The following is a 26,989-nucleotide window of genomic DNA, read 5'->3' as shown; positions in this document are numbered from 1 at the left end:
ACATAATGATGCTGATCACACTTACTTCTTCCTTCAAAGGTAAATAAACCAGGGAGAAGACACCAATCCTTACCTTAAGAATCTACACGGATTCTGGCACAAGGCCATGGGGGAAGAAAGGCATGGGTAACTGGGTTAGGCAGTATTCATGATGAGGTAAGGGACATCATGGGAACAGGGAGACTAGAGAGACAAACAAGAGAAGGTACAAAGAGAATAACACGGCTTCTAACAGAACACAGTCAGGCTGTGGTACTGCTTGCATTTGCTGCTGTGATGAGGCCAGCATTTGGGAGCCTGAGTCAAGAGGACTGTGAATTTCAGCCAGGCTAAAAACAAGACCGTTTCAATAAATAAAGAACAGGGCTAGCAAGATGGCGTAACAGGTGAAGGCACCAGATGACCTGAACTCAATCCCTAAAACCTACATTAAAAAAAATGATTTCACAAATTTTTCTCCAACCTCCACATATGAGCCATGGAAAATGCACATACACACACACACAGACACACACACATACAGAGAGAGAGAGAGAGACACGTATGCATGCATGCAACAAGGCACACAAACATATAAAACAAAACCACAACACGCCTTAGTTCCTGACTGGCCAGTAGCCCCGGTGACATTAGCTAGTTTTTGTTCTTCAACCGTGGATTATCAATTTATTCTACCTTCTGCCGTTTTACCCAAGTAATAAGTCTGAGTAGTTTTCTTTCTGTATCTTTAAATAGACTCAACTCCACTGAATATATCCCAAAGGAAAATATCTATAAAGTCAAGATTTCAAAAAAAAGGACTTTTATTTAATTTTAAAGGCATTAATAAAAATCTTGACATACTAAGAAAATCACAATTGTACATGTGTGCTCAGTCACAGTTTGGCAGACTGACTTCCGTGCACTCACACTGCCACCGTCGGTTCTTCCAACCGCTTACACTCTGAGCACGCCCTGCTGCTGACTCAGGATGAACTCCCAGCATGGGGAGACACTGATGATGACGCCAGTTAGCCAAGAGTCCACAAAGATGATGAGGAGACTCTGTTCTTACGGACCAGGGAAACCAACAAACCACCTCCTTGGGAGAGAGCTGAACCTAAATTTGAGAGAAAACACTCTAGGCAGTTATAAAATGACAATAAATAAAAATTGTACATGCACGCAGGTGCGTGTGTGAGTCAGAGACAATTAATGAGAACTGTTCTCCTCCCCACCCTAGGGAGTGAACTCAGGTCACCAGGCCTTTGGTCTCTGAAGCATCTTATCAGTTCCCAAATCATATTTTTATATAGAATGCAAAAATAAAAATGAATTAATATAAACATTAATTTTGATCTCTCCTATGAGAATTTAAACATATTACAAATTATCAAATCATATGTTAAACTTTTCACTAAATGTTTAGTTCACTAAAGTGACTGCAACAATTATAACCACCTTTGTTCAGGGTAGTAAAACTAGAAATCGGTCACCTGGATTAAAATGTTATGTCTCTAGAGTTAAAAATGAACTCAAAATATTAAGGCCTCCAGAAAGTTACAATAAAAACTCTGTGTAAACAGCTACCATTCCAGAGCCATGACTGTCTGCTTCCTGCCATGATGATCACGGACTAACCCCCGAAAACTGTAAGCGAGCTTTATTATATGAGAGTTGCCTTGGTCATGGTTTCTCTTCACAGCAATAAGACCAGTATCTAAGGTCTGGAGAGATGGCTCAGGGTTAATAGCACTTACTGCTCTTGTTAGAAGGTGTGGGCAACTTATAACTACCTACATGTAACTCCAGTTTCAAGGAATCCAGAGTGTCCTCATCTGTACATGACACAGAAACATACATGTAGGCAAAACCTCTACACACACAGTTTAATGTAAAAAGCACACGCGGATATGGAAATATGGCTCAGTGGCAGAATATTGCTTATTATGTGTGAGGCCCTAGGTTTTCCCTAGATTTTCTCCACAAAACACCCAACCTGACTAGCCAGTGACACTGCAATTATCTTCACACCCTCAACCAGAATTTAGACCAGGTAGTGCTGCAAGTCTCCAATCCTCCTGCTGTGGAGGCTGAGGCAGGCTATCACCGAGTTCAAGGCCAGCCTAAGAATCATTGTTTTGCCAAACATAATCAAGCAGTATTTGGGTTGACATTTTGACACCATGAGAATTTGATTATGTGAGGATAATTCAATAGTTAATCTAACTTTTGGCAGTCTTTAGTAGGGCTGGAGAGAGGGCTCAGCAGTTCAAGAGCACTTGCTGTTCTTCTAGACTCTGAGTTCAGTTCCCAGCACCAGGTCAACTCGCTGACAACCACATGTAACTCAAGTTCAAGGGATCCTACATCCTCTTCTGTGGCCATGCATTCCTGCCCCTCAACCAACACACACACACACACACACACACACACACACACAGCTTAAAAAATAAGATGTCTTTAGTATAGTTTTATATAAACATCAATTTTCAAATGTTCAAAATACTCATTTTCCACAAACTATAAAAGTCATATAAAGGTAAAATTAGCTTTTAAAATAAGAGACTTACTTTTTAATTTGTATGTGAGCACTTTCCTTCTTTTTTATTTTGTCTGAAACCCTGTAAAGAGAGCAAATAAAAAGTTAAACAAGGTACACATTAAATAAATGTGAGTAACCACTTCCAGCCCAGTTTGGTGCCAAGTCTGGTGATGCATGCTACAATCTACCACTGAGATAAGGAGGAAGGAGGATCTGGAGGTCAAGGTCATCTTCAGATACACCTGAGTATAAAACTACCTGGGCTACACCTCTGCCTCCTATTGGGAGAGGTGGCCTGTGTCTGTAAGGAACTTGGAAGACCAGGACAAGAGGACCCCTGTGAGTTCAAGGCTAGCCTGGTCTCTCTTAAAAAACAAAGCAGAATATAACAAAACAAATAACCCTTAAGCCCAACTTAGTGACATATACCTAATGATCCCAGTGCTTAGGAAACTAAATCAAGAGGACTTGATTTTAAGGCAAGCCTGACCAGCGAAAAGACTGAGCTATAACAGTAAGACCCTCACACACACACTCACACACACACACACACACACACACACACACACACACACACACACACACACACACAGGAGAATGGGAACAGTTTGGTGCTAGAGGCTTTGCCTAACATGTGCAAGGCCCTGAGTTTGATCTCCAGCACCACCAGAACAACCAAACAGTCTGCTTCATGAGACATACTAACTTTATAATGTCACCAGAAAATAAGTATCTATTTTAAAAAGTAGCTTACAACATTCCAAAAGTGACTGATCCAAACCTGGTACCAATGAAGACCAAAGCTACGACACATTCACTTCTGCAATGACACCACCCTTACGCATTCTTGTTCTGCTTTGATCTCTATAGGAGATCTGCAGAGGTGAGCACTGACCGCCAAGCTGAGCCGCCACCACTCTGACCGGGCAGGCGGACACTGTGGCTTAGGCCACACTCGGTAAGGGCTATGAACTGCTCATGTTAATCAATGGAGTCTTCAGAAGTCTTAGGCTACTGTAACGCCCTACTTACAAGCGTGTCTACTCTTTCCAAAGGTAAAATCCTCAGAACTTCATACTTCAGAAAAGTACTTTCTATACTTCTTAAGGTCATATGCAGATATTTTAAGTTAAGCAAACTAATCTAATGAAATGCTATCAATACACACACACAGATGCTACCCCTAAAGGAAAGCATTTATCTGGCTAGCTCGGAGCTGGCATGAATACTTTGAGGAGCATGGCTACCTAACAAGTGCTTCTCAGGACTGGAGTAAAAAGCACTGGTCACGGTGATGCTGTTGGGAGCAGCCCTATGGGTACTGGGATTGGAACTCGGGTCCTCTAGAGAGCAGCCAGTGCTCTTACCTGCTATGCCATTTCTCCAAACGCAGAAACATTTTTACTGGCCCAAATGGACAACACAGTCATTAATAGTAGAATGGGTAAACAGCACACTTACCTATCTATGGAATGGAAGGTAACAGAGTTGTAACTATACACAAGACTGTAGATTAAGCTTACCAACAAAACACTCAACTTCAAAAACTGGCCAGGCTGGGATATAGCTCAGTGGCAGAGTTTGCCCAGCACGTGTGAGCCCCAGGGTGAGATCTCCAATACCCAGAAACTCTGGCCAAAGGAGTCAGTGTAAGACTCCACTGTACAGTACAAGTATGTTCAGGATGGTGGTGCACACATGCAGTCCCTGCTCCTCGGGAAGCTAGGGTGAGGAGATTACAGAGTTCAAGGCCAGCTTGAAGAACACACGTGTATCTCTGTGAGTTTGAGGCCACCCTGGTCTACAGAGTGAGTTCCAGCACAGCTAGGGCTACGCAGAGAAACAGTGTCTTGAAAAAAAAAAAAAAACAAATAACAAAACCAGACATCTGAAATGAACTGCAATCACACTTAGGAGAGATGATGAAAGAGGAACTGTCCATTTTTAAATGTTTTTTAAGTTCACAGAATAAACCGAACTTCAGTCGTGCAGAAGCTCCTCTGGGTGCAAGACTCACCACCAAGAGTTGTACAACTACAGAGCGCACATCAGGAAGCTCCCAAGGAGTCCTTACCATATAGTAGCCAGTGTGGTAGCCACTCATGTACCAAGAGATGAGCATACTGCCCAGGGCATCAGTGTCATCCAGACAGTCAGGAGATATGGGAGGGGGTGGAGGAATTATCTGCAAATGAAAAAGAACAATCCAGTTAGGAAAATACTGAAATTCAGCTATTCAATTTACACAGAGAATAATGGATATTAACTGAACCTTTTCCTATACTCCATGAGATACTTCTATTTAATTTTTTGAAAATTTAGTACTGGAAGAAAGCTAATCATAATTTAAAAAGACCAATAGAAAGACCCAGATATTCCACTTCTGGGCATATACCCCAGAGACACTTTAATACACAACAAAGATATATGCACCACAATGTTCATAGCGGCTCTATTTATAATAGCCAGAAGCTGGAAGGAACCCAGATGTCCTTCAGAAGATGAATGGATACAAAAATTGTGGTACATATACACAATGGAATACTACTCAGCCACCAGAAACAATGACTAACCAAATTCTTAAGAAAATGGCTGCATCTAGAGAATATCATCCTGAGTGAGATAACCCAGTCACAAAAGAACAGACATAATATGCAGTCACTGATATTGGGATACTAACCCCAGAGGCTTGCACTCTTTCAGAAACAACTCACAGACTGTATGAAGTCCAAGAAATAAAGAAAACAAAAAAAAATATATACATATATTTACAAACAAGAAGACTGACTGTTTCCATGTTTCGTTTTGTTTTGCATGTACTTTACGCTTATTGTAACTATTGGGTTTTCAATGTGTACTGTCGGGCCCTTGAAAAAAAATCAAGTACTGACTAAAAAAAATATATTCACATGGTTTTATGTGAAAAATTATTTTAATGTCTGAAAAAACAGTACTGACAAAAAAAGTATAATTTTAAGCAAAAAATGTTTAAAATCTGTACATTTATCTTTGTTTTGTAAAATAAAGTCGTTTAAAAAAAAAAAAAAAGACCAATAGATTTAACAAAGATAAAAACCAGTTGACATTTAATAATATGATTGGACTATTTTTGTTTCATTATGAAGCTATGCATAAGAGACAAAACAGAGACTCAAGTCTTTCCAGAAAACACACACCACACACACAGAGAGAGAGAGAGAGAGAGAGAGAGAGAGAGAGGGAGAGAGAACATTTTAAGACCACTGTAAGGAAAGATTTGGAGTAGTCCCACTCAAGCACAGTCTGCCCCAAAATATCCTTTAAACTACTGTTAATACCTAAAAATAAAACTACCATAAAAATTCTATCAGGGCCAAGTGGTGGCAGTACAGGCCTTTAATCCCAGCACTCCTTTAATCCCAGGGAGGCAAAGGCAGGCAGGTCTCTTTGAGTTCATGCCCAGCCTGTTCTACACAGCTAGTTCCAGGACAGCCAGGGCTGTTCCACAGAGAAAATGGTCTTGAAAACCAAACAAACTAAAAACCTCCATTAGGACAAAAGTAAAACAATGCCAAAGAGAAGTGCCTCGAGGCTCCGAGACCTGCACCAAGGGACACTGTCTGTCACCAGCCTCCGTGTGCAGAGGACACTTCTGACAGAAACCAGCACAGGAAACTGGATACCAAACACTGTGGCAGAAAACACACAAAACAGAGTCTGGAGATGAGACTAGGAGAGCACTGTCTGAAAAAGAGAATCTTCCAAACACACCCCGAGGTTTACATTTTCACTCCTTAGAATCCAACCTTGGGAGTGGCCTAAGGTAACATGCTTCAATTTTCTACATTCTAATAAAATTTTAACTGTACATAAAGAGTGTAATCTAAATTCTCTTGTACTTACTGGTGGTCCTGAGGGAAACGGAGGCATCCAACACGGCAAGAAGGGGGGAGGGGGAGGTGGTGGTGGGCCATTGAATCTTAGACCTGGCTATAAAGATTATTTCAAAGTTAGTATTTTAAAGGAAAATTCCTTCTTTCACTGAAAGTAAAAATATCCAAAACCAAAATAAAAGAAATAAGAACTGGAGAGATGGCTCAGTAGATAAAAGCATCTATAACCACATGCACAAACCTACAGACATGCACGCATATACGTAATTAAAAATAAAGCAAATCTTAACTCAAATGGTAGCCTCTAGATTCTTTCCTTCATTTCTTTTCTATATAAACATTTAGCAAGGAAGATCACAGTAAAGATCTGTAATTGCTTAGTAGAGCTGAGACCAGGTATTGTCCAAGATAATCTATCCCAAGGTTATATTCTCTCCATTGTCACATATCTTTGTAGATATCCTGTTAATGGATCCACAAGAGAGCTCCTCAGATAAAAGGTACTTGTCACCAAGTCTGATGACCTGAGTTCAATTCCCAGGACCCACAAGAGGAAGAAAACTCACTTCCATAAGTGCCCTTTAACTTCCATTATGGACATAGTACCCACCCCAAATAAATAAATGTAAAATGAGAAGAGAAAAGTTTTAAAGGTCCCGTTACTTATATGCTAAAGTACATTGTAAAAACTACCAAAAAAACAAGATATATATTAAAATCATTCAGATTCAAGAAACTCTAATACAATATAATCTTTAATTAGAAAATTATAACAAAAAATCTTTGTTGTTTAAATTCTCTAAAACATTAGTTTATTTAATTGCGTGTACATGCATTAGTGAAGCATGTGCTATGGTGCTCATGTGGACCCCAGGGACAACCTTTGGGAATTGCTTCTCTCCCCCACCCAGAGACTCCAGGGAACACTGCTCTGGCAGGCAGGCAGGCCAGGCAGCACAGACACCTTTACCCACAACACCACCTAGCCTATAATACAATTCTTCTTAAGTGGACTTCTACTTACAACCAAATGAGCCATGCAAAGTGTACACACTTTAACACTATATACTCGGGGATAAACAAGGTGTGGTGGCTGGCACATGCCTATAATCCCACATCATTTACAGGTGGAGGCACCAGGATCTGTGGAAGTCAGAAGTCAGCTTACAACAGGCTCTTTCCTTCCACTATGTGGGCCTCAAGCACACACACTACAAATGTAACAAAAGTCTGTAAAAAGGAAATCGGACTAGTTACCAGCCAGCCATGCAGTCCCTTACTTCAGCGCGCATCTCCTCTTTCTAGACTCAGGCTCGGAAGCTACCGTTTCACAGAGAATGACAGAGCTAGGCTCCCGATACTCATTATTCCAGACACACGTACTTTTCTTAACACAACATTTACCTTTCCTGGTCCCAACCCTGACCCTGGCATCGGGGGCGGAGGAGGGAGGAATGAGGCCCATGCAGCAGCTTTGGACTTGCTATGTGCTTTACTTCTGAAAGATCTGGAGGAGTGTTCACTGTCGTCTGTGGAAACTTGACTTTCATTCTTTAAAAAGAAAAATAAACATTTGTTATGCAAAGTCAGAACACCTGGCTAGCATTTGTATGACCTTGACCTGTGCTTCAGCAAAAAGAGAATGATTATAATGCTCTTTCCCCTTACTTAGTCCTCTCAGGAATGGACATCTTTCATGACCTTACCTCCTGTGTGTTCTGTTCTGTATTATTAGCTACTTCACGGGATGGGGAAAGTAGGTCAGATAGGTTTTGCTCCTCTCTGTTTCCATATCCAGTATAAACCACAACACAGGTTTCTCTCTTAAAGTCGATGGACGTAATGGTAGCTGGGTAAATGCAGCCATCTTCTGACCAAACAGCAGAACATTTGTCACCAACTTTCCACTACAGAAAAAATGAAAGACATGCCCACGTTACTTCTTTTAAAAAGAATAAACTATAACCCAGCTCTCCAAGTATAATCCCAATCCTCCCATCTACTTAATTACAGACACCGTTCTTAGTCATCTCCATCTTCTTTTCTGGGTTTGATGAATGGCTGTAATGTATCCTACTACCTAACTTGTCAGTAAGAACAAAAGAGACCAAACACTTATGACCAATGCAGCGCTTAGTCAAAAAGCAAGTGCTCACCAAATGTAAGCACCCTTTCCCTTTGGTAATAATGAATCCAAGGTAGGCCAAACTATTCACTTTACAAAAAACCTCACCAGATGGCGGGGGGGGGGGGGGGGGGCGCGCTGGGGGGCATCCTCTAGTCTATAGGGTTTTTGTTCTGATTCAGTGTGGGTTTGATCAGGGACACACAGGCTGGGCCTGCACCAGCCAGATGCTCTGCTGCTAAACTCCCGAAAAGGTCTGCTTTCAGATAGCAGACCTACCTATCAGAAGTTTTGATTTACCTTAACAATTTTTAAATTGTTGAAATTGGGGGGAGGGGGTAGTGCTACACATCAATTTCATAGCACATACTCAGGATGCAGGAAGCTCAGGATTCAATATCCAGAATGTACATATATATGTCCATAAACGTACGAGTACGTGTGTGTGTGTGTGTGTGTGTGTGTGTGTGTGTGTGTGTGTGCTGACTCAGTTCACAGCTCTCCAGCACTGTAAACAGCATCATTATCTCTTCCCTCAGGCTCGGCAAGACCCTGTTTAAATCAATCATTCACCTGTTTCGAAGAAGTTGAGGCATTCTTCTTTTGGTTTTTATTCTTCTTAGCATTTTTCCTTCTAGCTGTCCCTTTTGGCTTATCTGAAGTTTCACAAATGTCACCGTTCTTTAGAGCATGCTATGAAAACAGTGACAGAAAAACATATGTGTCATGGAGAGATATGTTTTTACAAAGCCACCACCTTCTTACAAAACAGGTCCCACCACCTAAGAAAGTCTCAATGGCTCAGTGGACTCAGGTTTCTTTTCTTTTCTTTTTCACAAAATGTATCACCTGAGGAATACGGAAAAGAATGGTTACACATTTCATACCTTAAAGGAAGCCACAGCTTTATCATAAGCTTTTATCAATGCTGTATCATCCCAAATGTCAGAATCATCGCTCTGAAGAGGAAAAAGAATACAAATAATTTATAGACAGATGTGCTTAATAAAAAACACATAGTAGAAAATACTGGGGAAGTAGTTCAAAGTCCCTAGATCAACCCCTAGTATCTGCCTAAATCCAGATACTCAGAATGTATGTGCTATAGAGGGACACACTTCTAGAAAGTCACCACTCACTAGCATGACAGATCCAATCACCTAAAAATGCTTCAATGTACTCAGTAGAAGCAGGATTGCCAAGGCAAGACTGGTCTGGGTTACACAGTAGGGTCCAAGACAGCATAGACTTCAACATAAGACTTTATCTCAACAAACACACACACCAACAAACAAAAATACAAAACCATGAATTACAAAGTATAATGGCTCATATCTGTAATTTACAATCCCAACATCCCAGAGCCAGACACAGTAGGGCTGTCAAGAGTTCCAGGCTCCTCTAGTCTACGTATTAAATTCCAGATCAACTTAGGCCATGGAAGGTGACCTTGATTCAAATAGAGGAAGGGAAAAAAAAAGAGCTAGAGCTAAATAAACTTCAACACCAGGTGTGGTAGTCCACTCTTAACTCCAGCACACGGAAGGCTGAGATGGCCCTACAGCTTGGCCTACATGGAGAGTTCCAGGTCTACTGGGGCTACATGGTAGAGACCTGTCTCAAAACAAAACCAACAAAAGAGCAACGAAAAAGAAACTGCAATAAATAAGATTACCCTGGGATTATAAACATGAACCACCACCCTGGGCTAGAAGAAGATACCTGGCTGACAAATAAGCAAGCACAGGAAACGTGTGGTTTAAAGAGAGAACCAGACCACCAGGGATCCCACTGAGGACGGAAGGCAAAGCTTTATTCCGGATAGGAATTGCGGGGATGTCCCCCAAAATAGGAAATAACAGCACTGCCCTGAATTCTCTTCTCCCATATGCTCTAAGCAGAATTCAGTTGCCATACCATACTAAGACTGTGCTCCTAATGTTTTAAACTGTTTGGTAGATGGAATATGTTGTTTCTCAGGCTATCTCAACCTCACAATCCTGCACATTCCGTCAACTTGGCTCTGATTTTCCCTCGTATTTAAAAGTGTTTGTTTTGCTTTTACCGAGACTCACTGTAGTTAAGGCTGCTCTGGAGTTCATACTGTAACTGAGAATGAACCTCAACTCGTGAGCCTCCTGCCTCCATCTCCCAAGTGTTTGTGTCTGGAATTATGCGTGAACCACCAACCTTGGCTCAGATCTTCCGTCTTACACACTTGAGTGTACTGTACTCAGTAACAACTTTTCAACTACTCAGGGCAACTTTGGTTATCCTCTCGCAAACTTTATCAACTGTTATCTGCGAAAATTGGTCCTTCTGGTTACAAAACTATATCTGAATCCAGCATTTCGGTCTAAAGTCACTGTTAACATCTTCATCCTGACCTAAATTAGGAGCATTTTTCCTAACTGGTTTTATTGCTTCAGCCAGCCTTTCCCCGTTCCCGCACATCCTCTTGCAGTCACACAGGACCAAAGCGTGGCTCACAGCCTCTCCGGTGCCCAAGCTGCACCAGAAGCGGATGAGGTGGCAGCATGTGGCCCGAACGAGCGCGCACTGGCTCGGTCTCGGGCAGCGCTCCGAGCACTAGCGCTCGGCTGCGATCTCACCTGGCCCGTGCCACGCCGAAACAGCACCGTGTCTTCCTGCTCGGAGCCTGCGCCGCCGCTGCCCATAGCCATGGCCTGCTACCACGGACGCTGCTGGGCTCGCCCAATGACGACTTCCGTTATGGGGCTTCTGGGACCGGAAGAGTACGGTGGCCCGGAGGCGGAAGAGACGTCACACACGCATTAGGCAAATGACTAGTGCGCTCTCAACTCACTCCTCCCTCTCACGGCTGTCACGCCTCCTCTTTCTCCCCTCCCCCTTTCTCCTAGCTTTTTCTTTTCTTTTCCCTCTTTTTTCTTCCAATTTGTTTTCCTTCCTCCAGCTTTTTTCTTCTCATTTTCCAAGTCAGATTACCACACTGTAGCTCAGCGTCGCAATCTAGCCCAGGCTGGCCTTTACTACCTCTGCTTCTCGAGTTTGGAGAGTACATGTTCTATTTGTTTTCTTTCTAATAAACAATAAATTTTGTATAAAGTAATGGTAGTGGGAGGTAACGTATAAAATAGAGATGCTATGCCAAGATGAATCTCCACAATAAGGCCATCCTTTGCTGGTTCTTGATGCACACACCAATTATTAGAAGATGGGTTGGTATCTGGCCTTCCATTGAAATGTTTGGTATCTGTTTTGTAATGGGCTCCAGGTTGGGGAGGTCGACCATATCCTTGATCTGGCATATCTGGTAAGTTCTTGGGTCTGGTTTTCCTGATAAGATTTCGATAATCAATATACCACCATAGATTTGATTCATCCCAATAAATTTACAGATTGACTTTCTTTCAGCTATCGGGAATAAGCCACCTATCAGTGTGTAAAATACAGACAAACAAAAAACTAGGTGGATCCTGGCAGATGTTGCTGTTTCTGGTGTAACCAGAGGCTGCAGTCATCTCCCTCAAAATGGAGTCAGAAGGTGCTTCTAGGGTGGAGTTTCCAGAGGTAAACAAGTATGAGTTGGGGCCAGCCTGGTCTACATAGGAAGTTCCAAGCCAGTCAGAGGTTTGCAGCTAGATTCTGTCTCAAAATAAGATGCAGTCTCCCAGGGCTTGGCACAGCCTGGCTAAAATCACTGTTTCCTACAATATAGGGCAACTTGTAATAGGGCATCCCAAAAGTTCCTAGTGAGATTTACCGATGGTGATGTGGGTGGAGATTGTTAAGAATGTTCCCAGCTGTGGATGTGGACGGAACATCTGGGAAGCACACCCTACTGTCGTGCCACAGTTGAGGGTGGGAAGTAAGATGGCTTAGTTGATAAAGTCACCTGCCACCATGCTCTGAGTTCAATGCTCAGAAGCCACATGGTGGAAGGTGAGCAATGACTCCCCTATGTAGATTTGTTAAGGCAATACATGATAGACAGAGAGAGGAGGTGGGGAAAAGGAGAGGAAATGGAAGAGGAGGAGTCAGGGAGAAATTGGAAGAGGAGGGGGCTGAAGAGGAGGTGGGGAGGACAGATCGGGAAGAGGAGGAAGGTTCAAGGCAAGTGAGAGGGATTTCTTAAGAGGAGAATAGAGAGTGTAGTGGTAAATCTACCCAAAATAGACCGCAGTTTGCTTTCCTAATTACCGAGTCGTGTTTTCATTGAATAGGTTTATTTGGGTTGAAGAGGAAAATGCAACAAATTGGCGATTGGGTTGAAAAGGATATTGCAACACCCCTAAGTTTAAGAAAATTTATAACAAACAAAAACTTAATGATCTTTAAGGCTAGCACTATGGCCACACTTATGATTTTAGAAATTGAAGGGCCAAGGCAGGAGGATAGCTAGGTGTTTAACACTAGCCTGGGCTACAGAATGCGATTGTTTGAAAAAACAACAAAAAATCAAACCACTTAATGACGTGTATGGAACCAAATTCTAGATTTATATAAGAGATCGTATTCCTGAATCATAATACTCATTGTTGCTTGCATCTCTAGTATCTCCCAGAGTTCATAGTTCGAATGCTTGTTCCTTAGCTGGTGGTCTTGTTTTGGGAGGCTACAGAACCTTTAGGAGACAGAGCCTACTGGAAGAAGTAGGTCATTTTAGAGATAGGACTTTGAATGTTAACCAGGTTGTTGTGTAGGCGTGAATTCCTGATATGATGTGAACAGAAAGATGTGTTCCTCCTACCATGAACCAAGCTGCTCTGCTCTTCTATGAAGGAGTGAAATACTCCGAAGCCATGAGACACTTATTTCTCCCTCAGCTTATCCTTGCTAGGAACTGTGGTCCTAGCAATGCAAATGTAACCAATACTTTGCCCATTTAATAAACTATGCATTTGTTCTCTTTTGATAAAAAATATTCACCGAATTTGTTACATGCATGGTCAGTTCTTTATTCTTTGATGAATGGTCTTAAAACATCACATTAAGCAAGGCTGAAAAGTAAAGTTTAACATAGTTTTATAAGGACAAGTTATAACACATGTAATGATTAGTCACTCTGTGAAATTTTGATCTTAGAGCGTATGATGCACCCGCTGGCAATAGCACCCAGGTTTCCAAAAAAGCCAGTCATCATTTTTCTCTTGTCTGCATAGATTTCTTCTCATTGGCTACCTTTTGCTTTTGTTGCATGATCTCTGAATCCCTGAAATGAAGAAAAGCGTATCAAGTTTTCACAGGAAAACAGACTTAATGCTCTTGTTGTTTCCTATATATAATCCTTTTGGTCCATTCAAAGAAGACAGAAACATTTATGTTTTTCCATTTTTTTAAAAAAATTATTCATTTATTTCATGTATGAGTACACTGTAGCTGTCTTCAGACACACCAGAAGAGGGCATCAGATCCCATTACAGATGATTGTGAGCCACCATGTGGTTTCTGGGAATTGAGCTCAGGACCTCTGGAAGAGCAGTCAGTGCTCTTAACCATTGAGCCATCTCTCCAGCCCATGTTTTTCCAATTTTTTATGGATGTTGACAAATAGAAAAGCAAAGACTGTAAATGCATTCAAATCAGGCCTTTGAACAACATGCTATTGTTATGATGGTCTTGGGCAAATAACCTCAAAGCTCTTTCATTTGGTGAAATGAGAGGGAGTCTCACAGTGCAGCCATGGCTGCCTTGTGTTCACTATGTAGACCAGACTGGCCTTCAACTCATGGAAATCCACCTACCATTGCCGCTGTGCATTTAGGAAGTTTCCTATACCTAGAACTACAATATCAATGCTATAATTCTTGTATCCAGGGATGGTCTTTAAGCTGACACTCAGCCCAGAAGACTCTGAGCTCTTGATCCTCTTGCCTCCATTTTCTGAGTATTGGAATTACAATAATCCAGGTTTGTAAAAGCAACAAATCAAATAATCAATGCTTAAAATGATTACTCTAAAGAAATAAGTGATATTTGAAGAACTTTTTAAATCTTTGTGTCTCCCTGGTTGAATCTTCATGTGTCATGTAACTATGACCAAACTACCCATGAGTTAGTGGGACCCACACTTACACATATACTTTAAAAAACTTTTTTTATTTAGTGCTTGCTGAATGTGGGGTATACTCCCATAACCCAAGTACTTGGGAGGTAAAAGCAGGAGGATCAAAAGTTTAAGGTCTGACTTTACCACATATGAAGTTCCAGGCTAATCTGGGACAGATGAGTTCTTATACATCCTTTTTCTTAAAAAACCCACAGAACAGAAAAAAAAAAAAAACCCAACACTAGACATCAAATCCAGGACCTCATTCACAGGCACAGGACGCCATATTTTTAAAGTATACTACATACAACATCCTCAGTTGAGTGTGTTGGTTCACCCAGTGGTTCAAGTATGTGGGAGGCTAAGATTACTACCAATTCTAGGTAAATAACTATTTTTGAACTGTTCAAAATAGTGTTACTTAGAGTCCAAAATGTCTTTATTGTTTTCTTTTCTTTCCAAAATATCAACTTTCCACCCTAGTAACTGATCTGAAGTTTTCTGTGCCTTTGTCTCCCTCTGGTGTTCTATTCAGGACATTGCAGTAGTTTGACTCTACTAGAGGCTACCTTTAGGGGAAAGAACAAAACCAAAACAAAGTAACAGTGGCTTTTGTGTTCCTAAGCTGGATATTGTCCTTTGTCTCTCATGAATGACCTTTTCTCAATTGGAAACTTGCATGAGTCCAGTTCCAAGCCCCTGATGTGCTGGCTCAGGGCATGGGCCTGAACTGTACAAATCCTAGGCTTCAGCTGCTGCAGTGTAGGTGACTGGGATAGTGGGGGTTGGGTGCTCAGTGTCCAGGTGCTGCATTTAGAGCTGTGTCCCAGCATGTAACTGCACCTTGTGCTTTGGGCTGGGAGGCAGCTTCCTGGAAGCTCTCTGTAGACTAGGCTCTGATACAATTTGTCTCAGATAGTTTGGTTCTATGTCCCATGTTGGGAGCCATAATATAGTTCAACCAATTTAAGCTTATCCCCGACTAGCTTACAAATAAGTGAGACTTAGACTACAGTTATTTTACTTGACTTTGACAATTACTAGGTAGTCAGCCCTAATCAACTTTTCTACCTGCTGGCCTAGCTACCTCCCCAGCACTGCACCCCAGATACCTGCTGTTTCTCCTGGCTGTGTGGTAATGGTACATCTCCTCTCACGGTGCCTTTTCCTCTCTCCTCCTTGGTCTTTCTCTTGGAAGTTGGAGAACTGCAGATACCCTCAACCAGCTAACTCAAACCCACTTACCTCTAATATCTCCAATAATTGGCTGTACCCATTTTTATTTAACCAATAGTTTTAAGTCAAGAAACAAGGTTTGCACAACAAAAGTTGTTAAACATGAGAATTCACTCATAGGACCTTTTGGTTTACATACTGAGTTCCAGTCAAGCTTAAGATACAGTATGAGGCCTTGTCTTAAAAAACAAAGAGAAAACAAGCCAAACCAAAGCTACCCTCTGTGTGTAAAACCATGCTTGTTTTGGTTTTTTTGTTTTTGCTTAACAATTCTTCAGCTGTTATTACTGTTTCATACTGAAAAACAGAAAGGGGCAAGATGGCTCAGCAGTTAAGAGCACTTGCTGCTCTTGCAGCAGATCTGAGTTCAGTTCCCAGAACTGCTTGTAAAGAGGATGGCATTTATGTGCTCCACACCCCAGTTTTGTTATTCTATATAATGATAAGACTGATAACTTGGAACTAAATTTTTGTTGTGTATGTGTGGTCCTGGGGATTGAACTGGCAGCTCAAGTATGCAAAGCATGTGATCAAACACTGAAATATGCCTCCAGGTTCTCTACTCTGCTTTGGAACATGATAATCTGCAACCTCATTAAACATTTTTCTTGGGCCAACAAGACACAGGTACACTGACACACTGACACAAAGCAAATGAATGTAAACAATGTTAAAGTGCTTATCTGTCTTTGAGACAGGGTCTTGTCATGTAGTCTAGGCTGGCCTCCGACCCTGCTTCTCTTGCATCTGCCCCAAGTCCTAGGATGAACACTGTCTAGGGCATTTAAGTGTGTCTGTGGCACTTAGTTGCCATACAACGTCATCTGAAGTGCTAGGGATGGACCTCAGGCCCATACAGACATTACGCAAGTAGGCAAGTGTTTTCTATTCCTGAGATACATCCTCTGGGTGCACCTCCCAACTTTTTTGAGGCAAGGTCTATAGGTCTCTTTAGCCTATGCTAGCCTCTGAGTAGTATAAAGTCTTACATGAATCCAGTGTCCAGTCTTTCCTTCCCAGATGGATTCCAGAAGGCCATACTTTATTTTTGACACAATCTCTTTAGTTAAGACACTTGGAGCAAGCTGTCAGTTTTGGAAACATTGTAACCCATCCAACCAACAGTGTTTACATATGGAGGATATTTGTTATTTTCTATAATAAAGTCCTCACAGTTTGTAGTTGCTGGAAGAGAGTCTCTGCAAACATAATAGCTTCAGGCCTGATATTCTTCATCCACAGGTTGGGGCATTAACTACTGTGCATGGCCTCAGTGTACTCAGAGCTACACAGACACAGTGTTAACCTTACTGTGGGCAAGGCTCAGTTCTAGGAAGGGTTTAAACGTGTTCTTCATTCATTCTGAAAATATGGTAGTCAAACGCCACCGACTTGAACATTCTATTCGCATTACTCACCTTTGCTTTCTCTGAGATGCAGTCAAACTATCCTCTTTTCTTTTTCCTTTGCTAATTTCCTGGGTCTTTTTCATATTTTTCTGTCGGGCAATTTCTCTTTGATTTCCACCTACAATGATAAACAGCCACGCTCTTTTCCCATCCTCAAAATTATGAATAATTAATATTAAAGAGTCCTTATTTATATGGGCCCTAAAGTTTTATTTTTATTAGTAAGAAAGGGAGGAGTGTCAGGTAGTTAGTCCCAGATTGACAAGGGGGAAGCTTAGGCAGAAACACCCAAAAACTGAAGTATATTATCGTCAGCATAGGTGTCAACTAGCCGCCTTTAAGCCCAGGACTAGGGAGGCAGAGGCAGGCAGATCTCTGAATTTGAGGCCAGCCTGGTCTACAGACTAAGTTCCAGGATGGCCAGGAGTACACGACAAAACCTTTCTTAAAAATTAAAATTAAAATATGTATCTCCATCCCAGTGGTGTTCACACAGGTCACACTCAAAAAGAAGTTCTGGCTTTGATAGGTGTGTAAAGATCCAGCCTCTCCCCACAACCACCCCCCCCCCCGCCCCCGTGCCTCCCCACTTCTCCTCCCAGATGAGTTTGCCTGTTAAAGCCAGCAGAGGCTGCGCTCAAGAAACGTCACCTTTGAGGACAAAGGCGCTGGAGGGCACCCTGGGCTTTCAGACCGGGCGCCCCCTGCCACTGGGCGTACTGGTCCCTCCGGGCAGCCGCGCACGCTCCGGATGGGTGTGATCCTCACGTACCTGGGAGGCGGGCATCTGGCCCACCTGGAGCCGGCGTCCCGCCCTCTGCCAGCGCGAGGTGTCGTGGCGGCGTGTGTCCTTCCTTCCTCCCAGCCAGCTCCCGCTCCTCCCCCGGCCGCTCCCCAAACCCCCTCGGCCCTCCAACGGCTCGCACACTCACGGGCCATGCTGATCGCCGGCCGGAGACTGGAAGACAGCGACTGGGCGGCTGGAACGCTCGGCAGCGGTCGCCGCCCGGTGCTGGGGAAGGCTGAGCCCCGGGAGGGCCCTCGCTGTGGCGACGCCTCGCTCTGTCAACCAGCCGCCCCGCCCACCGACCCACAACAGCCGCGGCGTGGCCGGTGAGCCATTGCGCGTGCGCGCCTCGGGCCGCTCGCGGAGGAGCGACCGCGCCCCACCGACCCGCGCCGTGGGCTGAGGCGGGAAAGCGCGTCCTGTGCCCGCGAGGCGTGCGCGCACGCGCTCGCTCCTTCACGCCGAGCCACACTGTTTTAATAATTTAATAAGCAGGAGACACTTTGCCTAACTGTGCGCGCGCGCGCGCACACACACACACACACACACACACACACACACACACACACACACACACAACATCCAGCGTCTCTTTACCCCCTCTCCCCAAGTGAAAAAAAAAAAAAACCTCAGAGGCGTGAAGGACAGGAAGGTGACTGAACCCTCCTTACCTAACAGCCACCCTGAAGGAGGGCTTTACATTCCTCATCTGATTACTGAGGACCCCAAGCTTGTTTGTTGCACATTTCTCACGGTGCCCTCCGCATGGGCAGAACTTTATGAGCTAAGGTTCTGTGGTTGGATGGGATCCAAAGTAGCCCAGAATAACTTCCTAGCCTACATAAAAGCTGAAACACGTGAAAGGCTTGCATAGGGTTGAGGAGGTGTGGGTCATGGGGGGATGCTTACCTATCACAAGGGATACCCTGAGTTCCATCCCCTCCCTGGGTTCCGTTTCTTGAGCCGAGACTTAACTTTCTTACCTGTCCATTATTACAAACTGAGTTAGTCTAGACACCGAATTTGCCTGGGTATAACAAGTTTTATTGTGGAAGACATACAAAAGTATAGATGATGCTACGGTGCACTTCAACCATCCATGTTAATGTGACCTTTACAGTTCTCTTCTTTTAAATGTATTTATTGTATATAAGTACACTGTAGCTGTCTTCAGACACACCAGAAGGGGGCATCAGTTCTCATTACAGATGGTTGTGAACCACCATGTGGGTGCTGGGATTTGAACTCGGGGCCTCTGGAAGAACAGTCAGTGCTCTTAGCTGCTAAGCCATGTATTGCTCCAGCCCCACCTTTACAATTCTTAATGTATAGAGTCAACTAGTTTAGAGAAAAAGCATGGAGAGATGGAATGACTAAAGAAGAGGGAAGGGAGGTAGGAGGGAGGAAGGAAAAGAATAAAAGCCTAGTTTTACCAATTAGTCTTAACTAGCGTACATTAGTTCATTATATAAATTCTGTTTAACCTTTAAAATGAAGAGGCCATTTTTCTTTCTTTGCAACTGGTTAATACGAATCTGGTAAGGTGACAATGATGTGAGCTCATCCCAGAGCCCACATTAATCCACGTCTAATAACACGTGGACAGTTCCTGAAGAGTGACACCTAAGCTTGCCCTCTCACCTCCAAATGCACTTGTGCACACATGGAGTATATACAAGTGCACATGAGAGAAATACTTGATCAAGTGCAGGATACAGTAGCCCTCAGTATGCTATTGCTTATTGCTCTTTTATCCTCAGAGCCTTGCACCTCTCCTCATACCCTATCCTGCTCAGAACTGCCACTGCTCAGGGAACCTTTTCTTGAGTACCCAAGGGGGGAGGGAAGGCTATCTGGCCCAGTTGTGTATAGAGATGAACGATCATCTATAGACCAGGAATAGAACCCAATGGTAGATACTTGTTTAGAGTATGCAAAGCCTTGGATGTGAATCCCAAAACCTAAAAAAAAAATAAAAATAAAAAAAGCAACTATATATGTGTGTGTGTGTGTGTGTGTAATTTTATATGTATAAAATCTATTTTTACATTATAGGTGTTTTGACTGAATGTATGTGTTTTGAGTTATGGGGTTAGAAGGATGTACATCATGCATACATTGAGAGTTTCTGCCAGAAGACCAGGAGTGTGCCTCTAATGCCAGAGGAAGAGGCAGATAGGTCTTGATGAATTTGGGTAGCCTACTCTACATAGCAAGCAGGACAGCCAAGACTACATAATGAGATCATGACTCTGTCTTCAAAGACCCTGAAGGATATGGCAAACACTAGAGAAAACCAGACTATTGTTTGCTTGTTTATCGTGTGTATGTGTGTGTGTGTATGAGAGAGAGAGAGAGAGAGAGAGAGAGAGAGAGAGAGAGAGAGAGAGACAGAGAGAGAGAGATATCTGTAGCCTAGACTGGGTTGGAATTTGATACCCGTTTCTCTTGGCCCTACTGCCAGTACTGCATGACTCTTATATCACCCTTGAAATCTCTTTTATCATATTTAATATATTCTTAATGCTCTTGTTTATTTATTTTGTATTTTCTCCTCTGTAACATAGTGTCTTATTTATTGCTCTGTTGCTATCTCTGGAAGCAGATTAAGAATACTCATTTTTGACAGGCATTGTGGTTTTTATTTTAAAATATGTCCAAAAGGACATATAATGGATGTCTTCTTCCTATGAAGTGTTTCACAGCTTCTCGAAACCGTTTGCTATTTCTTCATAGAGAATTTCAACTTTTTTTTTTTTTTTTTTTTTTTTTTTTTTTTTTTTTTTTACTCAACTTAAAATCTCATGGCAGAGGTTGGGGCTTGGACAGGTTGGACAGATGACTCAATAGATCCATTTCCTGACCTACCAGTGGGTCTTAGTTTGGTTCCCAGTATCTACACCAGGAGACTGACAACTACCTGTAACTTTTTGGCCTCCCCTGGCATCCACTCAAACTCACTCCCTCCATACTCATAGTTAAAACTTTGTTTTCCCTGTTGGGTTATGGTATCACATAAATGCCTGAAATCTCAACATTGAGCCTGTGGAGTCAGGAGGATCAAGAGTTGAAAGCCAGCCTTGACTATAAGAGACCCTGTCTCAAAAACCTAAAACAAACACGTTCTATATTCTGGGGACTCACTGGTACTAAGGAACTACTCTTATACCATTTAATCTTATTGTTGAGGCGAGTCTTGCAAGATAGCCCAGTGCGGCTGGGAATTTGTGATCTCTTTATTTCGGTCTCCCCAGTGCTGGGATTGCAGGCATGCACCATCATGCCTTGCATTCTTGCACACTTTGACTCTTCTTGAGAACTCCTTCATAGTTCATAAAAGATTCAATTAAGTAGGTTGGGGATGAAAGTTCTGTGGTATGCCGAGTATGCTAGGGGTCCTAGGTTAAAACCATAGCACCTCGGGGAAAAAGTTAAAAGTTTGAGCCGGAGGATTCAGCTGTTTTCGCTCTCTCACTACAACAACTCCCGAGGTCTTACAAAAGAAAGATCTGTCTTTGAGTCAAGTATCTCCGGTTCACAGGTAACCGAAGCTACAGAGCGTTGCAGTTGCTATGGCTCCCGGCGCCCGGAGTCTGACGTCAGTCATCGGCGCCGAGTGATTACGCAATGGCTTCCGCCGCCTTTTGGGAGCCGGGACGTCGGGAGGAGAAACTTAGCTTTTAGTGTGGCAGGGTCATGAAGAGGAGGCGGTGGCGGGAGAGCGGAGGAGGTGGAGGGGGCGCGAAATTGCGGTAGCCAGCGCTGGGCTGGTGGTTGTGGCCCTGTGGGAGGGCGAGAGGCCCAGCCCTCGGGCAGCGGCCGGAGCTCTGGGCTGAGCGCGGCCGTGGAGCCGCTGCTCTCGGCCCCCTGGCTCCGCCATGTTCCGCAGGGCACGCCTTAGCGTGAAGCCGAATGTCAGGCCTGGTGTAGGCACCAGGGGCTCTGCCGCTCCCAATCCCCAGCGTGGACCAGAGGCTGCCAAGCCTCCCGAGCCTACCACCGAGTCTGCTCCGAAGCCAGCGGAGCCCACAGATGTGCCTGCGGTGGATTCCGGGGGAGCGGAACCCCAGGAACAGGCTCCCGGGAGCAGGTAAGATCTTGTATGAAGCCGAGCTGTTGGATTTTACCACAGTCTCCCGCAACAAACCGTTGATTTGAGCAGAATGAAACCACTTCTAGCTGCAGCTTTTTTTAATTCCGTGATCAAAGGGTGCGACTACTATGATTCTGACAGGATTCTCGAGGAGACAGTGTCTTACAAGGATGGGAATCCAGTCTTATCAGTTTTAAAGTCAAGAATATACACTCAACATCACTTGGAAATTTAATTATCCTGGAGTACTTTACACTGACGGCACTTTGAATTTTCATTTTGTGAATATTTATTTTTAAAAGGCGAGCACCAGTGTTGATTGAATTCTTTTTTTTCCTCCCTCCACGCGGTGATGTGGTTGAACCCAGGGCCTCACAAGTGCTAGGCAAGCGCCCTGCCCCTGAGCCACACCTGCAGCATTTGTCAAGGGAAGAAGCTTAGTTTACTTATTTTGGTTCGAGTGTATACTTCTTTATTGTTACTATGCTTCCTGAATCAAGACGCCTGGCATTAGCGACAAATACTACATTTGAATTTAGGACTCTCCTACTTAGCTTAACAACTTTACGTAGGTTGTCCTTAGAGAAAATTTGTCTGTTAGATGAAGTTAGTCTCCTTTGGGACAATACGATTGCATATACTGCCTTGCACATGACATGGCAGAATAGTTCCCCCAAATTTACTAGTTTCAAAAAAAAGATGATGAGAGCTAGGTGTAGTGCTACAATTTTAGTCCTAGCAATAGGGAGGCAGAGTCCAGCCTGTTCTACATAGTGAGACCCTCTCTTAAAAAAACAAAGCAGTGGAGAAAAGGTGATGGTACAAATTAAAGATGTGACAGGTTAATATGATGACTGTAGTGTTTTATAATATACAGAGGAAGAAGCCAGTAAATCCAGTACATAGTCACACTAAGTGACTGGGGGATGGTACAGATTATGTTTGTATAGTAACAACATTTCTTCTGTTAATCAGAGTTGGTGCTTTGTGTTATTTTGATATTTCAACAATGCACCATGATTTCAACATTTTTTTTACTTGAATCTGTTTGAAAATTTTGAAATTAAAAAAAAAAAGACTTATCATATATAAGTACACTGTAGCTATCTTCAGACACACCCAGAAGAGGGCATCAGATCCCATTACAGATGGTTTTGAACCACCATGTGGTTGCTTGGATTTGAACTCGGCCTCTGGAAGAGCAGTCTTAACCACTGAGAGCCATCTCTCCAGTCCCTCTTTGAAAAGTTCGTAGAGTAAAAATACCAATATTGGTCACTGCTCCAAAGAGTTTGGAGATTTTTGTAAACTATATAGGAATACATTTTATAAATCGTCATAGGCCATAGTTCTGATATATGCTCTAGAATATTTTAGTAGACAATTAGAGTACATCACATGCATGAATATGTATAAACATGCACACACACATAGTTTGTCATTCTTGTGGGAAAAAGATTTAGCTACGTAGCTTTGACTGGCCTGGAAGTCTCTATCTCCTGAGTGCTGGGCATTAAAAACATGAGCCACCAGGCCTAGCAGGTTATTTTTATTTTTTTAAGGTAGAGTTTCATCTAGCTCAGGTTGTCCTAGAACTCACCATGCATGAAAAGACACCTTTAAGTTTCTAATCCTCTTGCTTTACCTTCTGAATGCCGAGATTACAGAAGTGTGCCTTATGCCTGGTTTATGTAGTGCTGGGGCCGAAAGCCAGGCTTCTGCATGCTGTCCAGCTACTCTACCAGCTTTCCTACATCCCTGGTCCATGTTCCTTATCAAATCAGTGGAGGATACATTTAACATAAAATGCCAGTGTTACATTCTAAGAGTTACAGTGGAGTGCTAGGGACTGAACCTCAGGGCTTGGTGAATGTTAGACTGAGTTTCATCTATCTTCAGCTTTAAGGAAAGAATTTAAAAGACTTTAGAGAGATTATTTAATATGTTCAAACAGCTTCTATTTTTATATGGAACTAATGATAAAATAGTGAACTTAAGCTACTGGTTTAGTTTTCTTTTAAAATAGCCTATTATTATTTTATGTGCATTGGTGTTTTGCCTGTATTTATGTCTGTGTGAGGGCCCCCTGGAACTGGAGTTACAAACAATTGTGAACTGCTATGTTAGTGCTGGGAATTGAACCTGGGCCCTCTGGAAGAGCAGCCAATGCTCATCACACTAGCCCCTATACTTCCTTTTTAACATTAACTTTTCAACTGATGACAGAGTAATTGTACATATTTATGGAATACAATGTATTATTTCAATATGTCTTTACAGTGTGTTATAGTAATGTTATATCACTTTAAAACTTTATGATTTCTTTGTGTCAAGAACATTCTAGCATTTTTTGTGATTAAAAAATGTTGTCAACCAAGTTATTATACCACAATATTAGAAATAAATGTTAATTCTATCCAGCTACATTCCTGTCTCTTTTTCTTTTCTTGTTTGTCTTTTCTTTTTTTGAGACAGAGTTTCTTTGTGTAACTGGCTGTTCTACAACTCTTTGTAGACCAGGCTGTGCTTCGAGTCCTGTTTCTGCATCCCTAGAGCTGTGACCAAAGGAGTGTGACCCATCAGCACGCTGGGCTTTTTCTTTTACTATTTCAATGTTTCATGTATATGGGTATTTTGCCTTTGTGTATGTCAGTGCAGCATATGCCTGGTGCTCATGGTAACTAAAAGATAACTTTGGATCCCCTGGAACTAGAGTTATAGGAGGTTGTGAGCTGCCATCTGGGTGCTGGAAATTGAACCCAAGTTTTCTGGTAGAGCAGCCAGTGCTCTTAACCTTGAGTCATGACTCCAGCTCCATTTCCGATCGATTTATATCTAATCTGTACCATGGCCAATATTTGATTTTAAGTGACTAGATGCTTTTGTCTCTTTGTAGAGTCTCATATAGCTTAAGCTGGCTTCAAACTCACTACGTTGCTGAGGATGATCTTGAACTTCTGATCCTTCTGCCTCCACTTTTTGAGTGTTGAGGTTGCAGACACTTAGCAAAACAACAACAAAAATTATCCAATTGTTAGTGTTTTCTGTTGTGCTTAGGAACCAACATTTGAAAAAGAATAACTTAAATAGTTTTTCTTAGAATTTACATATATTAAATTAATATTTCATTTAGCTTTTTAAAAGTTTTTTTTGTGTGTGTGTGTGTGTGTGTGTGTGTCTGTGTGTGTGTGTCTGTGAATGCCACATGAGTGCAGATGTCCAGGGAGGCCAGAAAGTGTCAATTCTTCGGAGTCAGAGTTCCAGGTGTTTGTGAGCTACCTGATGTCAGTGCTGGGAAGTCTGGAAGAGTAGTACACTTAAGTACAGAGCCGTTTCTCTAGTCTCTCTGTTTTGAGAGTCTTACCTGGTAGGTAGCTCAAGCTGGTTGGAGTTCACTGTATAACCCAGACTGGTTCCAAACTCAAGGCAGTCTGTCTACCTCAGCCTCCACGGAACAGAGAAAGTTTTAAAGAGGTGTTTTATTGCAACTCTGTTGTAATCAACATAAATCTGAAAAGTTACTGGGTTTTATATTTATTTTTCTTTTTGTTCAATGAGTCCTTTCTCAAAACTAGTATATAAAAAAGATGAGTCATGATGTCTTTTTTTCCTTTTAATTCCAATAGTGATGAAAAGACTGGTGATGAAAATAATGCTGAAGAGTCCAGCACACTGTCGTCTGCTGCTTCACAGAGAAGAAAGCGAGTGTCAAGCACATGTAGTCTTGTTCAGCCTCCTGTCAGTGCCCCTTCACAGAGTCGCCCCTTATCTGCAGTTAATCATGATGAGCCACAGCCAGACCCTACTCCAGCCAAAGAGAAACAGCCGTGTTCAGATAGATACCGAATATATAAAGCCCGAAAACTGAGAGAGATGTTGAAAGAGGAACTGAGAAAGGAGAAGGTGCGTGAGTGAACTGTAGTCCAGGCGTCCTCCTGACCCCGCCTCTATTTACCACATTGTCTTGATAGTTATTTAAAACTATTTTATTCATTTATGTTTTTACTACTTTACTTTTGTTTTATGAGATGGTTTCTCTCTGTAGCGCTGGCTTTTGTGGAACTCACTCTGTAGACCAGGCTGGCCTGGAACTCAGAGATCCATCTGCCTCTGCCTCCTCAGTGTCAGCATTAAAGGTGTGCCCCACCATGCCTGGCTATTTTGGTGACAGCAAAAAATAAGTTTTTATAAACTTGTAGATAGATATGCAAACATGAAAATAGTTTTCATAAAAATGTCTCAGTGATGTGGAATAATTACCTGAATTAAAATAAGTGTAATTGAGCAATATAAATTGGTAATATTTGAAATTGAACTATGACAAAAATCCTTACAGAATACATGTAGAGTGTATGTTCTTTTTAATTGATGACAGTGTACAGTGGAGCAGTCATGCACTTCATAGTATAGTAGGCTTTGGAGGTAGAAACTTAAGCTTTACACATTTGCTTCATTTCTTACTAGCAATGTTATGGGCAGCTTGGTCTTTTTATAGTTCTGATTTCCTTAATTGTAAAATACTACCAGTAATAATATCAATATCTGACTGGAGGACTTTGAAGGGTATTGATACATTTAAACCGGTGTGTCTTAATGTCTACAACAAATGCCAGCAGTTTTTCCTCATCCTAGAATGCCTTGTCTTGGTAGTGTTGGAGTTTGTATCCCAGCACCTGTGTGACAAGGCATGCTTTCCATTGATGGCTGGAAGCTCAGCTCCGAGAGGGGACAGGATCACTGGGACTTCTGCCTCCCACTCTAGCCAAGATGCAGAGCCCTTGCCTCAAAGGAGGAAGTAGAGAGAAGATGACACCCAGTGCCCTTTTCTGGCCTCCATGGGGCAGTACACAGGCACACATACCAATGCCCACACATGTTTGCATGAACATGAATAAAAACACATCACAATAAA

General features: G+C 42.5%; 3 protein-coding genes across 3 annotated transcripts in view; 1 reads left to right on the top strand and 2 right to left on the bottom strand.

Annotated features, from left to right (window-relative positions):
* Positions 1-785: 785 nt before the first annotated feature.
* Positions 786-11,238, bottom strand: LOC308427535 (survival motor neuron protein). The gene is made up of 9 exons (XM_080925683.1): positions 11,134-11,238; positions 9,409-9,480; positions 9,095-9,214; positions 8,103-8,303; positions 7,801-7,947; positions 6,407-6,493; positions 4,599-4,709; positions 2,553-2,603; positions 786-1,099 (listed from the first exon to the last, which is right to left on the bottom strand). Exons 1-8 carry the CDS (start codon positions 11,203-11,205, stop codon positions 2,556-2,558), a joined length of 858 nt encoding a protein of 285 aa, XP_080781809.1. The 5' UTR covers positions 11,206-11,238; the 3' UTR covers positions 786-1,099; positions 2,553-2,555.
* A 2,223-nt stretch (positions 11,239-13,461) lies between these two features.
* On the bottom strand, positions 13,462-18,262 carry LOC308427175 (small EDRK-rich factor 1). Its single transcript, XM_080925207.1, has 3 exons — positions 18,130-18,262; positions 17,207-17,315; positions 13,462-13,715 (listed from the first exon to the last, which is right to left on the bottom strand). The coding sequence occupies exons 1-3, from the start codon at positions 18,134-18,136 to the stop codon at positions 13,643-13,645; spliced, it is 189 nt and encodes a 62-aa protein (XP_080781333.1). The 5' UTR covers positions 18,137-18,262; the 3' UTR covers positions 13,462-13,642.
* Positions 18,263-21,658: 3,396 nt separating this feature from the next.
* Positions 21,659-26,989, top strand: part of BDP1 (BDP1 general transcription factor IIIB subunit) — an 80,010-nt gene continuing 74,679 nt past the window's right edge. The window contains exons 1-2 of the mRNA XM_080924840.1: positions 21,659-22,074; positions 25,704-25,980. Of these exons, the coding sequence (XP_080780966.1) occupies positions 21,863-22,074; positions 25,704-25,980 (489 nt within the window). The 5' untranslated portion in view covers positions 21,659-21,862. The remainder of the gene's footprint in view (positions 22,075-25,703; positions 25,981-26,989) is intronic.

The sequence above is a fragment of the Micromys minutus genome (genome assembly GCF_963924665.1).
Source record: "Micromys minutus genome assembly, chromosome: 11".
NCBI classification, from domain to species: Eukaryota; Metazoa; Chordata; class Mammalia; order Rodentia; family Muridae; genus Micromys; species Micromys minutus.
Note: the sequence above shows the minus strand (reverse complement) of the source record. Positions and strands in the feature narration are given on the sequence as shown.